At 44.6% G+C, this 14,497-nt stretch overlaps 1 protein-coding gene across 3 annotated transcripts in view; it reads left to right on the top strand.

Moving 5' to 3' along the window:
* Positions 1 to 14,497, top strand: part of C5 (complement C5) — a 97,529-nt gene that overhangs the window by 73,948 nt on the left and 9,084 nt on the right. For all 3 annotated transcript variants that reach the window (XR_009495450.1, NM_001166616.1, XM_059889033.1), the window contains exons 29-36: positions 3,064 to 3,269; positions 4,904 to 5,056; positions 5,867 to 5,932; positions 7,009 to 7,090; positions 8,438 to 8,486; positions 12,670 to 12,772; positions 13,173 to 13,247; positions 13,360 to 13,465. Coding sequence is in view for 2 of the 3 variants with exons in the window: in NM_001166616.1 (NP_001160088.1) it covers positions 3,064 to 3,269; positions 4,904 to 5,056; positions 5,867 to 5,932; positions 7,009 to 7,090; positions 8,438 to 8,486; positions 12,670 to 12,772; positions 13,173 to 13,247; positions 13,360 to 13,465 (840 nt within the window). In the remaining variant the exon portion in view is untranslated. The remainder of the gene's footprint in view (positions 1 to 3,063; positions 3,270 to 4,903; positions 5,057 to 5,866; positions 5,933 to 7,008; positions 7,091 to 8,437; positions 8,487 to 12,669; positions 12,773 to 13,172; positions 13,248 to 13,359; positions 13,466 to 14,497) is intronic.

Raw genomic sequence — 14,497 nt, 5'->3', positions numbered from 1 at the left:
AAGGGAGAGAAAGTGAGGGGATTGGTTGTAATTTTAAACAGGGTGGTCAGGCTTAAGCCTCATTGAGAAGACGGTATTTGAATCAAGACCTGAGGAGGTGAGAAAGCAAACCAGTGGCTTTCTGGAAGGGTATTTCCTGATAGAGAAACAGTTTAGGAAAATGCCTGAGGCAGGAGCTTGCCTGGTGCTCCAAGGAAGGCAAGGAGGTCAGGGTGACTGCAGAGGTGAGGGTGAGGGCAGGAGGGTGTCAGGGAAGGGAAGGGCGAACGGGCGCCGTGCAGGACCCGGGCGCTACGGAGCTCTCGCACTCCCGTATACAGCTGTGTAATCTACAAGGCATGGGCGAATGAAGGCTGAAACCCAGCTTCTGCTCCACTACCCCAGCCATGCTCCCTGGTTTGGGTCGGCCTCTACGCAGAGCGAGCAGTGCCTGAGTCTTATTCATATCAAGGTCCTGTGGGGGCCATGGGATTCCCCAGAACCTTAACTTCCACTTCAAGTGAGAAGGGAAGTCACTGGAGGGCTTTGAGCAGAAGAGTGCATGATCTAGCTTATACTGTACCAGGCTGACCAAAAGGCATATATTTCATTTTGAAGAATAAAGACATTGCTTCCTGTGGGTCAAGAGTAAAGAAATAGAGAGGAGCGGTGGTCATTGGCTAATGTGCCTTGACCAGCACTGGCATGGTTGGGTACTTCTGAGCCCTCTTCTGGCTGAAGTTTCCTAAAAGTTTAATAAATACTACATAAGGTTTATCACCACCTACAAAATTTGACTCCTGTCATCACTTAAAAAATGACTGAATCTCAACATATACTTCAAAACCACTTCTATAATACTTTTCAAATAACACAAAAGAAATATCTAGGTATTGTAAGAAATGAATAATAAAATAATAGAATTTAAGAGCTAGAAGGGAATATATTAGTTTACATAATGTTTGAACTGGAACTGTCTTTAGAAATCAAAAGCTTCCTTCCAAAAAAAGCCTTCAAGAGGGAGGGAAAACATTTTGTTCCTCAAGTCAAGTAAGCAAGGTAATTCTGAGTTGTAAACAGATACATCAGAATTTTGAGGCGGGGATGTTGGAGTGATGGAGTTGGAGGTTGGGGTTAGCAGATGAAGAACTGTTACATGCAGAATGGATAGCAGCAAGGTCCTAATGACAGCACAGAAACTATAGTCAATATCCTAGGATAAACCGTAAGGGAAAGAATACTGAAAAGAATATGTGTGTGTGTGTATATATATATATATATATATACACACACATACATGTATATATATTTGTGTGTGTGTTAGTTGCTCAGTAGTATCTGACTCTTTGCAAACCATGGACTATGTAGCCCATCAGGGTGCTCTGTCCATGAAATTCTCAAGGCAAGCCATACAGGAGCGGGTTGCCATTTCCTACTCTAGGGGATCTTGCCCCAGGGATCGAACCCAGGTCTCCTGAATTGCAGGCAGATTCTTTACTGTCTGAGCCACCAGGGAAGATCATATATATGTTTATGTGTACACACACACACACACACACACATATATATATATATATATACACACACACACTGTGCTCAGGCACTCAGTTGTGTCTGACTCTTTGTGACCCCATGGACTGTAGCCCACCAGGCTTCTCTGTCCATGGAATTTTCCAGGCAAGAATATTGGAGGGGTTTGCCATTTTCTCCTCCAAATAGATATAGATATAGATATAGATGTAGATATAGATGTAGATATAGATACATAAGGCTTCCCAGTGGCTCAGTGGTAAAGAATTCACCTGCCAATGCAGGAGACCTGGGTTTGATGCCTGGGTGGGAAGATCCCCTGGAGTAGGAAATGGCAGCCCACTCCAGTATTGTTGCCTGAAAAATCCCATGGACAGAGGAGCCTGGTGGGCTACAGTCCATGAGGTCGTAGAGAGCTGGACACGACTGACCGACTGAGCACAGCACACACAGCACAGAACAATAAAAACCAAATATAATCTAGAAACTAGCTTATGAAAAGCGCTGCCTACATGAAATTGTCTTCAGGGTTTTAAATTGGGAGGAGATAGAATAGTTAAGGTTTGGGTGTGAGCTCAAAATTTCCAAACTGTAGTTTTTTTTTCTGTCAAGGAGAAAAGTTCTCTAACTTTTTTTGGTAGTGTCAATAATAATAACAATAAACATATATATGCATCTATCTATATATATATGGTGCTTTCTGGTTTATAAAAACATTTACATTTGGTGTCTCCCTTGAGTTTCACCGCAAGGAAGAAAGCACTATCTATTCTTCAGGGAACTGAAAGACTCACGGAATGGAAAGAGCCCATCCAAGTTTACAGGTCTGTTAACGGCGCCCACTCCAGTGCTCTCGCCTGGAAAATCCATGGACGGAGGAGCCTGGTGGGCTGCAGTCCATGGGGTCGCGAAGAGTCAGACACGACTGAGCGACTTCACTTTCACTTTTCACTTTCATGCGTTGGAGAAGGAAATGGCAACCCACTCCCGTGTTCTTGCCTGGAGAATCCCAGGGACGGGGGAGCCTGGTGGGCTGCCGTCTCTGGGGTCGCACAGAGTCGGACACGACTGAAGCGACTTAGCAGCAGCACAGCAGTAGCCGAGTAGAGACCAGAACCTGGGTGCTATTAACAATTCCGGTCCCCTGCCTTTCCAGCCGACCCTTCAAAAGTACTGTGGTACCTGTAGATGCTCCATGTTGACGTTTATGAATAAAGACAAACGGCCTTGTTTTGGTTTTATTTTTATCAAAGTATAGTTGATTTACAGTGTAAGTTTCAGGTGTACAGCCAAGTGATTCAGCTGTCTATCATCTATCTGTCTGTCTGTCTACCTGCTCATATTTAAATTCTTTTCCATTATAGATTAAAACAGCCCTGTATTAAGAAACCTTGTTTGTATTGGTCACCTTGAGAAAATTCTTCTTACAAAAGAATAGCAAACTTTTGGAAACCAGAAGGCCACTACCAGAAGAAACTTCTAGAAACCTGCTAGAACTGTTATGCCAAATTCACATTTTTCATGATACTTACCAGTGTGATTTGTTGGTGTTAGGTAATCCACCTATTTATCGTTTCTGGAAAGATGATCTTCAGCAGAGAGACAGCTTTGTGCCCAACACTGGCACAGCTCGTATGGTAGAAACCACGGCCTACGCCTTACTCACCAATCTGAACTTGAAAGACATGAATTACGTGAACCCAGTCATCAAATGGCTATCGGAAGAGCAGAGATACGGAGGCGGCTTTTATTCAACCCAGGTGGTGTTTCTTTCTCTCGTGTTACCTTCCTGGAGATGCCCCTAGTGCCTCCCACACCGCACACTCCACACTCCTTCCGGCCTCCGTGGTTCTGTCACCAAATGAGCGCACTAAAGGTGTGAATAAATGACTAGAATCAGGGCCCGAAGGAACGTCTGCATGGACGCCCTTCTCACGCAGAGGCGAAACTCAGCGCCAGGAGGTTCGTTCACAGTTAGCGGCAGAGCCAGCATCAGAACTCACACCTCCAAACTCCAAGCCCAGAACTTCCTTTACGATTCTTAGTTACCATGAAGGGCTAGGAGAGTTATCAGCAATTACATTAAATCCTATATAAGAAACAGTGGCTGCCATGTAAATAAAGGCACCAATGTTCCTTTCCACAATACTAAGTGAAAAGTAAGAGGAATGCCGATTTTCCGCATGTTTATCTGTCTAGCTACCAGTGTGAACTCACTTGAGTATGTGTATTTTGCATTATAGCTACCATGTCGCTGTATAGTGTACATCTACACTCAAGTTTATCTCAAATGTTAGCGTCTTCCCTGTTCCCCGGATGCCTGGGCAATGACAGGGTGTGTGTGTAGGTATATAAAATGTAGAGTTAGAGGGGTCCTTCAGGGTGCTGTTGGTGACCATCTAATTCTAATCAGGGGAAGGAAATGGGTTTCGCCATGGGCACAACTGGAGGCTTAGAGAAAAGAGGACCCCACTGATGAGCACTGGCTGCTTGGACATGGGAGAGAAGGCAGTCACAAATCTGCTCTCTCTGATTCAACCACATTTCCCCATTCTGTAGATGAGGAAGACAAGATCTAGAAAAATTAAGCTCATCCAGCTAGGGTAAAAAGAACCTGCCTGCCAATGCAGGAGACATAGAGACATGGGCTTGATCCCTACGTCAGGAAGATCCCCTGGAGAAGAGCATAGCAATCCATGCCAGTGTTCTTGCCGAGAGAATCCCATGCGCAGAGGAGGCTGGCAGGGTACAGTTCACAGGGTTGCGTAGAGCTGGACTCGACTTAGAGCTGGACGCGACTTAGCACTCACGCACACGTTTATTCCTTCAGCAAATATTTGTTGAATAACTACCATGTGCATACCTGCTAAATGTGGCGGATGCCAAGAAAGATGTACTGTTGCCCCCAAGAGTCTCACATCGCAGTGGGGGGAAGCCCATGATAAACTCTACATGAAGTATCACCAATCGAGAAGAATGCTCTAAGGAGCAGAAGGGAAGAACACTGAACAGAATGATGAGAAGGGAGAGATGCCTTATGTCTTCCCTGTGGGGCTAGTTAAGCGTAGATATGAGGATGGGAAGGAAATCCACAGTTGTTCAAGGAGTTGGAGGCATTCTGGGAAGGATGACTTGCATGAGGTCACGTGCCCAAGACACGTGGAGAACCCGATGCGAGCCACACTGCCTTCTTGCCTGCAGCCAGGAGCATCCTCACTGGCGGAGGGAGACTCTTCTTCCCCCTCCTCACAGGGGCCCTTAACTAGTTCCACTCAGTCACCCGGAGTTTCATCTCCAGACAACGCTGACTCACCTTCTCGTAAGAAAGTGTATTTGTAAACAGGGGGTATGTAAATGAGTAAACCTATTTTTGAACCTTGCTGTTTGTTGATAGGATACAATTAATGCCATCGAGGGCCTGACAGAGTATTCACTCCTGGTTAGAAAACTCCGCTTGAACATGGATGTCAAAGTGTCTTACAAGAATAAAGGTGACCTCTACCACTATAAGATGTCAGACAAGTATTTCCTTGGGAGGCCAATAGAGGTAAATAAAGGGTTTTTTAAAGTAAAATTTTATAACTGGATGGGGCCTTCGAGATCATCTGTTCTGCCCTTCTTATACAAATGCAGCCATTCACCCCTTAAACCCAAGATGGGTGCCAGGCGTGTCCTAAGCAGGGACGCCTGCTCTGTGCTGGGCGCTGAGGGCCCAAAAGTAAAGCACAAAGCACCCTTGTGCTGTAGAGGAGACAGTCGCTTCAACAAGCAGTGGAAACTGAGACCTCTGCTAGGGTCACGGAAGGACAGAGGGGAGCCTCCCGAGCCAGGCTGAGAGGTGAGGGCCGTTTTTCAAATGCATCCAATGGGCAGGGTAAATCTGGAAGAATCAGAAGGAGTTAGCCGGGCGAAGAGAAGTGAAGAGTGTTCCAGACGCAGCGACCAGCACACACAAAGGTTGGCAGAAGAGTCAGAGAGAAGGCCACTTGGGAATCTGCCAGTGGTTCCAACGACCCTGGCCACACATGCAGACTGTGGCCAAACGGGATACGGTCTGCAGGCCGCCCAGTAACCTGTCCCGTGTCCTTTGCCACTACTGGGTTTTTAAAAACGAAAACCTTGATGGCCAATGAGAATTTCCCAAGAGAAAAGATGCTTTGGAAAAACTAGGTTCCGTATCAGTAATAGTAGCTATCGGTATATAGATGCTGGTATGTATGTTTTTAATTACCACATTTTAGATTATTTAAGGCATATTTAAACATACAAATAACCGGAAATAGTTGTTGCTTTCCACAGCCTTTTGTGCAAAGGAAATAAGCATGAGGAATAGTACTGAATGCAAAAATCTTTCCAGGTACCTCTCAATGATGACCTCGTCGTCCTAAGTACCGGACAAAGCAGTGGCTTGGCTACAGTGCATGTGAGTGTTTTGTGGAGAACAGCTTGATTGAGGTTGTGTGTCAGCTTACAGTAAGTAGTCTAAAAGAAAGAGACTTTGAGACAAAGTTATAGAAATCTGGGCTTGGGTGACCATAACTGAGGTAAGAGTCATTTACCATTCTTTCTGGTTGTCTTGATAGCTATCCCCACAGTTTCTTTTTGGAAATGGCTGTTAATCTTTATATGTGTATTTCTAGAAATCATGTATAAGTGGATGTGCATAGTTGTATAGAGATGAACAATATTTATGTTTACATGTATATGTATATGACGTGTGTATGTATGTATACATTCACACGTATATACATGGATACTGAGGTTAGTAACAGTCACATCTCATTTATCCAGCATCACTGCTGACTAATGTGTATATGTACGGCCTTCAGTGTCTTCTATTTTTAACCACAGGCTGCACAGACACAGATAAACAGCTTAGGAAAACTAAGCTGTAAATGCCAAAGGCCTGAAATGATACAAACTGCATGTTCTGGGCATAAATTAACGTCCTCCTGGTTATTTAATTGTGCGCTCGTCTTTAGTACATTCCTTCAGAGACCGTTCGTAAGCTGCGTGCGGGTGGGCAGATGCACGGTCAGCTGTTGTCACTTCTGGTCGCCCTCACTACACCTGCTTCTGGCAGCAGCCCTGCCCTTCCGTGTACACCTGTAATTTGTTGTTCCCACAGTGGTTTGTGGGCTGAAGAAAACCATACTTCATGGCCTTGTGGTGTTCTGTGTAAAATTAGAGTGAACAGGCGCAGGGATGAAAGTCTTAAAAGCTTTCCTGCAGAGTGAGGTGCTCAGAGTTGACTGCGTGGACTTTGGACCGAGGTTCTGCCTGGAGAGGGATCATTTTTAGCTTACTTTGGGCTTCTCAGTTATGTTTCAAATTGTGGCGTTTGCCAGAAGTCCAGGTGCTGGGAAAATGGGTCTGTGATGATCCCGTGTGCACTGGGTGATAAAAACACTCGCGCCCCGTTTTCGGCCGCAGTCCCGCCATAATGCCTTTTCCACTCCCTATCATAAACAGTCCTCTTGTTTACTTGTCCCCACATAGGTAAAAACTGTGGTTCACAAAATCAGCACCTCGGAGGAAGTTTGCAGCTTCCATTTGAAAATTGAAACCCGGGAAATTGAAGGTAAAACAGCATGATTTACACTATAATGTTGGCTAAGCATAAAGAATACCGAAGAGTTTCTCTGATTAGGAAAAATGTGCTAAAGTAATTTCTCATTCAAATTCTTTAATAGGTTGACATCTGAGTAAACATAGCTGCCATTTATTATAATAGAGGTAGCTCATTAATAACAGTTGGAAACTGATACTAACAATAACTAGGTTAAATGTATCCACTGTTGATCCAGAAATTTTTTTGACTAAAGAAAACTTTTAAAGATGTAAGGAGGATCTAGAGAAGTGGGATGGGGTGGGGGCTAGAGGGGAGGTTCAAGGGGAAGGACACATGGATACTTCTGGCTGATTCATGTTGCAGGGCAGAAGCCAATCCAATGTTGTAAAGCAGTCATCCAAATAAAAATCAATTAAAAATCAAAGCTAAAGGAGAAAAGCATGTGACTAGGGCCTTCCCTGGTAGTCCAGTGGGTAAGGCTTTGCCTGCTGCCGGCTCAGCCCCTGGTCAGTGAACTAAGATCCCACATGCCTCCAGCCAAAGAACCAAAACATGAAAGAAAAAACCCCAAAACAGAAGCAATATTGTAACAAATTCAATAAAGTCTTTAAAAGGAAGAGAAGAATGTAACAGGCAGTAAGGGCCTACTTTCAGAACCTTGGATTTCTGTTAGTAGTTTTATGTCTGTGTTCCATCCCCAAGCCCTGAATTTCTCTCACCACTCTGCTGGGCTTCTATCCCATACCCTTTCTGTATCCCTAGGAGTCTGGCAAGTGCACACTTCCCTGTCTCCATCTTCAGCTTGGTCTCCTCAGGACCAACGAGTCTTTCTTAACGCACCTGTCTTTTTTCTACACATGGCCCTCACATCCCTCTTATGATGGGCTGGTTCTCCCGTCCCAGTCTAGAAGCCAGGCCACTTGGACACTCCAGCCCTCCTTGACCCACGCCCTGGGACCAGGAAGTGTGCTTTTCCTCTGCCCGATAGCTTCTGTTTGTGACTCAGAGTCTTGTTCCTGCAGGAAATTTCCAACTACCAGAGAATCTAGATGTGGGCGCTTCCTCCCTGCCACCTCCCCAGACACGTTACCAACACAGATCCACCTTAAATGCCTCCTTCCTTATTAAGTTCTTGGAGAGCAGAGAACTGTTCTAATGATTTCCACAGTTCCTGGATTCTCAGGAGCCAGTTGACTGCTCCATTAAAACCAGAGTTTCCATTAAAATCATCAAAAGTGCCAACTTCTAAATCTCAAATAATTTCCAAGTGTGCTCATTAATGATTCTGCTCTGACATGTTCCAGAACAAGCTAAAACAGTTTACTCTTATTTTTGTTTGTCTGTTTCGTGTGCCAGCCTTCGGCTACAGCAGCTCAGAATACAAGCGCATAGTGGCCTGCGCCAGGTGAGCCCGCGTCCGCCGGGGGGACGGTAGACCTCAGGGCTTCACTTCTGCCAGAGCTTTCTCTCTCCAAATCTTTTTGAATGATAAAGATGTCCGGAAGATGTGAAATTGTTCATTTTTTTTTCATGTGGAATATACGAGGTATTCTTAAACAGCTACTTACTCTACAGAACAGTTTTGTTTTGCTCATATACGCTTTTCTCTCCCATTTTTGGACCTGTTTCTAATTCAAACACTATATTATTAATTTGTCTTCCAGAAAGGTAGATTATGATATATAAGTGTTAGGAAAAGAGCAAAGCATTCTCTCAGAAGCGACTCCCACTCTTTTACTTAGAAAAATCATGTTTGCCCAACAAAATCCCTGGTCATTAGCAGCCAGCCCATGGTTCCCAAATCAGGTTGTACATTGAACTCACCCGGAGAGCTTTTAGAACTCTGCAGAACTCTGTCCGACCTCACCCCCTGCAGGGTCTTCTAATGGTAGCCAGGGCTGAGATTACCCTTATCGACTAACTCCAAGGCCTGCTTTGACCACTAGTTGCTACTAGTAACAATTTACCATAAATATTATGACTTACAGGGGCTTCCCAGGTGGCTTAGAGGTAGAAAGAATCCACCTGCCAAGGCAGGAGATCACTTGCAATGTAGGAGAAGCAGGTTCAATCCCTGGGTTGAGAAGATGCCCTGAAGGAGGAAATGGCAACTCACTCCAGTATTCTTGCTTGGGAAAGTCTATGGACAGAGGAGCCTGACAGGCTTAAGTCCATGGATCTCAGAGTTTGACACAGCTGAGCAACTGAGCACACACACACACACACACACACACACACAATGACTTAACTCAAATGCATTATCATTCTGGAAGTCAGAAGTCCTCAAATCAAGGTGTTATTGGGGCCCTGTTCCTTCTGGAGGCTCCAGGGGAGCCTTTTCCAGATTCTAGAGACACCTGCTTTCCTTGGCCTGAGCCTCTGTCTTCAAAGCCAGCAGCACAGCATCTTTTAGTATCTTCCTCTGACTCAAACCCCTGATTTCACTTTCTTTGATTCTCCTGCTTCTTTCCCTTATCAAGACCCCTGTGATCATATTGGACTTGCCTGGATATTCAGGAGACTCTCCCTGGCTCATGAGCCTTACCTTGATCACACTGCAAGTCCCCTTTGCTATTTAAGGTAACAGATTCACAAGCTTGGGGATTAAGAGATGGACACCTCTGTGGGCCATTGTTTTGCTTACCAAGCCACCGTCCCAAAATGTTTATGAAAATATGCCTATATACCTTGGTGACCACACGGAGTGAATCAGGCAGCGGAAGAGCCAGAACCAGAACACAGGCTTCTTCCTTCTTCTTTCTCCCACCCCTTAGGACCTCCTGTTCTGTGCTATTTTCTTAATTCTTCCTATTCTCAACAACAGTGATTTCTACGCTGGTATTTTGCTGTTTGTACTTGTTATCACACATGATGCAAAGCATTCAGAATGGGTAACTTAGAAATCCCATGCAGTTATGTCGTAGATTAGAGCTGAAAAGGATTTTAGGAACCATATAGTAATCCCCTTATTTTAGTGGTAAAGAAACTGAGGCGCCAGGAGGTGAAGGAACCGCCAAGTTCTCACAGTCAGAGGCAGAGCACGCCGCCCAGTCCAGGTTCCGAGTCACCTGCTTCAGGCAGCGTTTTCTGAGACCGCCAGCCTTAAGGAACGGCACGCTGCTTCTCAGCTGCTCGATCTCGTCTCCCAGCCTTGTCTGTGATCCCAGGCCGGTCCCTCTCCTCTCGGGGTCCCCTCATCAGCGGGTGAAGCCCCGCCTTCCGTCCTGGGCCAGGCTCTGCCCTCTGCTCCCCCTCCACACCCTTCTTCATTCCCTGAGGTCCTGCCGAGGCCACGCTTTCTCGGGCAACTCCACTGCTGCCATCCCTCCTTCAGGTGCCTCTCCTGTGGCAGACGGGGTGTGATCACTGTCTAAGCCCCTAACGTGTTGCGGGGAGGTATGAACAAACTCCTGGGCAAAGCGAGAATCAATGTGTGGGATACAGGGAGGCACCCCGAGTAGGAGTAGGATAGCTAGACTCCTGAGGGCAGCTTCTGCCATGAAGGACTCAGGTAACTGTCAGCAAATCACCTCACTTCTCCAGGCCTCTCTGTAAAGCAAGAATATAGGACTACCTGATCCCAAAGCACCTTCCAGTATTTCCACAACGCTGCTATGCATAAAAGGGCTCGCGTCAAAAACGTATTAATTTGCATTCCAGATTGTCAGTCTACAAAAGAAAGCAATAGAGATACGATATTCAGTATTGTATCCGCTCTCTTTTGTTTGTTTGTTTTAAATAAACTGGGGACAGAATGTTCAAAAAAACCCAGGTAGAACATGCTTTTGGCTTTATGATGCTGAAGCTGGGTTGGACAAATTCCAAATGTAACTGTGTAGTGCTTATTCATGTGAGAAATTCTTTGCCTTCAAATGCACACTCTCCTGGTTTAAGAAAATGCCAGCACAGCTTCTATATTGAGAGGGTCTCTTTCGTGCATTTAGCTTTTTACAACTTCTCTGTTGTATTCACAAGAAAAGAAAAAAGGATTTCACTTCTCTCCTTCTCTTGGAACAAAATGCCTTTGGGAAGGATTGCTGTCTTTGGCAGCAGGCAAAGGCTTCTTGAAAGGAAGGTTTCTGTTCCATGGTTGAAACAGTCGCCATGGCAACCAGTCATCACGGCTCCAGCAACTTTTCACAGACACTCTCCACTCAGGAGGCCCTTTTCCGTCGTGTTGACAGAGCATTTGCATCTGTGAGCCAGAGTTCTCCACTCTCGGTGACACTCATTCATCCAATCACGGGGATGCTGGACGCCATATTTTCAGTTACACGTTGCCTTATATTTTGTTCCAAATTATTAATTTGGTGAAGAATGGGGTTAAACTTTATACTATTTACATTTTTATGGCAAATATGATATCTCAAACTTGTAATGGGGTCTGCTTTATGCATGCTAGATAAGATAAAATTGGGGAAAGAGAGTCCTTACCACCTCACTAATTGGAATAACAGCTCCCATCTCACTCATACTTACTTTGCGGGGTGAGGTCAGTTCACCTTCTCCCTGTGAAGCTGTCTCCCCAGGCTCTTCCTTTAATCCTGACTCCTCTCCGAAGTTCTACTCTCAAATGTTCAGCTTTCTCTCCCACATCTTGAGGCAGGAATCTAAAATTCAACCTTTGCAGGACACACGCCGATCCAGTCCCTACCCCACCAACTTCTCCTCTTTTATCATTAACTCTGCTTAACTGTAGCAACAGGCCTCTCTGCCTCTCAAAACGAAGTCTTGGAATTATAATTTTAAAGCACAAGTTTATACTTTTTCACAATTAATTTTACAAATAAGAAAATGAGCTCTAGAAAGGGGAAGTAATGTGTAGAAATCTCTCAGAAGAACTGGGATAAAACCTAAGTTTCCTAATTCCCCATTTCAGTATTCTTTTCTCTCATACCAGAGAAGCACAAACAAAATAAATCAAATTGCCCCTGTTACTCCCTCGGCCTTTCTCCTCCGCTTCCCCACAAGCACAATTCCTAGACAAAGGGTAGTCCTTGAAACATTTTTTTAAAGATAAAATATCTATTGTGAAAATTTTAGAAAATAGAGAAAAACATGGGAAAGAAAAGAGATAACCCGTTATGATCTCATCATCCAGAGGAAGTAGCTGCTCACATTTTAGTGTGTTCCTTCCAGTCTGTTTCTGAACATGCTTATCCAGTCTCTTGCCAATATACAGTTAATTTTTTTCTTCGAACATGCTCTGCTAGAGAGAGAATTCGGATGAGAATCAATAGACTTAGGAAGCCCTGAGGCGAACTAGTCGTGCGACCTTGAACAAGTACCTTACTCTCGCCCGCAGTCTCCTCAACTAGCTAATTAAGAGATGGGACTGAATAGCCTTTATGGTCTCCTCCAACTCCAGAATGGTAGCCCACCGAGGTTACTGATCAAGTGAGGAAAGGGTTGGGATAGATGACGCAGAGGTCTCTTTAAACTTCAGAGATTATAACACATGTTATCATAAAGAAGCAAATACTTGGAGACTCAAATTAGCGAGTTAAAGCCTACCAAGGAACAGGGCCTTTCCTTCAAGAATCTTATCCATTTACTTGTTTCATGTCCTCGTCTCTACTTTATTTCAGCTACAAGCTCAGCAGTGAGGAATCGTCATCTGGGTCCTCTCACGCGGTAATGGATATCTCTCTGCCTACCGGAGTCAACGCAAACCCAGAAGACTTAAAAGCTGTAAATGTCTTCTCTTAAATATTGTTATGGATACTTGCTTTTATTTACTGCATTATTTTACAAAGCTATTTCCATTCATTCTATGTCACTTTCTTAGACTCTCCCAGAATATTCTTTTCAAACTGATAATCTACCTAAGTTTTTATTTTTCAAAGTGAAACTGAAAAATATTCAGTTTTATATTTATATAAATATTCAGGGGCAAGTATTATGCTTGCACGTACAGAATAGTGTGCGTGCATGTGATGACATGTTCAGACTCTTTCAAGAGGAGGAGCTGCTCTTCACTGTCTTTAAGTAGTGGATTACATCCCCACGGCCTCACATTCCATCACTGGGTGAACGCACTTAAACAGAAAGGTCACGAGTTAAATTTGAGCTCCTCTCTTTGTTCCCTTAGCTTGTGGAACAGGTGGATCAATTATTAACTGACTACGAAATCAAAGATGGGCATGTTATTCTGCAACTGAACTCGGTAAGTTCCACCTCTCACCATTTTTCATTTATTATTACTATTTAACAGCTGCTGCCTAAAATATTTTGAGTCTTTTGTCTCTCATGATTTTCTTAATCTTTGAATTTGTCAGATTCCTTCCAACGAGTTCCTTTGTGTTCGATTCCGGATAATTGAACTTTTTGAAGTTGGGTTTCTGAGCCCTGCCACCTTCACAGTGTATGAGTACCACAGACCAGGTAATCAACTCTAAGGTTTCTTCCGAAGACTGCTCTGTATTTATTATGGAATTTGAAGAAAGGCGCTCGAGGCCTGCAGATTGTATACATTTCTTCTCTCGGGGCTCACTCTACACAAACGTCCCCACTGGGACAACCAGTGGGTGAGCGAGTCCCTCCGCTGCTCCGGCCCTCAGGCTCTTCATGTTTGGAACAGGCGAATGGACTTGACGGCTCCCCTCACACTCTTCGCCTCAAGTCTGTCTTTGGTGCTTACTGTTCCTCTTGCGTTGAAGAGAAGGCCGTTGACCCTACTGTTATTTCCAGTCTTCACAGAGTCAGTGTCCCCTCCGTCCACATTCTCAGCACTTTGCAGAGAGCTCTAGCACAGCGCTTGTCGCGCTGCATCCTGATTGTGTGTTTGCACGTCTTTGTACGCACCCCCAGAACATTCTCATCCTTCTGTCCCAAGCATCTACCCCAGGGTCAGGTACATGCTGCTGCTGCTAAGTCGCTTCAGTCGTGTCCGACTCTGTGCGACCCCGTGGACTGCAGCCCACCAGGCTCCCCCGTCCCTGGGATTCTCCAGGCAAGAACACTGGAGTGGGTTGCCATTTCCTTCTCCACAGGTACATAGCATGTATCAATAAATGATGGATGAATGACCTCTGCGTTTGGTCATTCAGCCACGTCTGATAACTCTCCACTTCTGAAGAGCCCTTTGGTTCACAAGGCAGACAACTTCACTTTGGACAGTTCTACTTGTAACAAAACTCTTAAAGTGAACCAAAACTCTGAGACCCATTCAATCTAGTTTTACTTCTGAAATCATAGATTATGATACTTGGCCTCTCCTTGAAAAAGGACTACACACACACACTCAGCCATATGTGTGTGTTTCTTTTCTCCTCCTGAACAATAGGAAAAAACAATGCTTTTCTGCTCTAGCCTAAACAATTACCAATTGTAATTCTTTCAATAGACTCTTGTGTGACATAATTTATTTCTTCTCATTCATTGAAACACCAAATACTTTCATTCTCAGAAATGAGT

This window comes from Bos taurus, chromosome 8, assembly GCF_002263795.3.
Source record: "Bos taurus isolate L1 Dominette 01449 registration number 42190680 breed Hereford chromosome 8, ARS-UCD2.0, whole genome shotgun sequence".
NCBI classification, from domain to species: domain Eukaryota; kingdom Metazoa; phylum Chordata; class Mammalia; order Artiodactyla; family Bovidae; genus Bos; species Bos taurus.
This window is presented reverse-complemented; position numbering and strand designations above follow the sequence as displayed.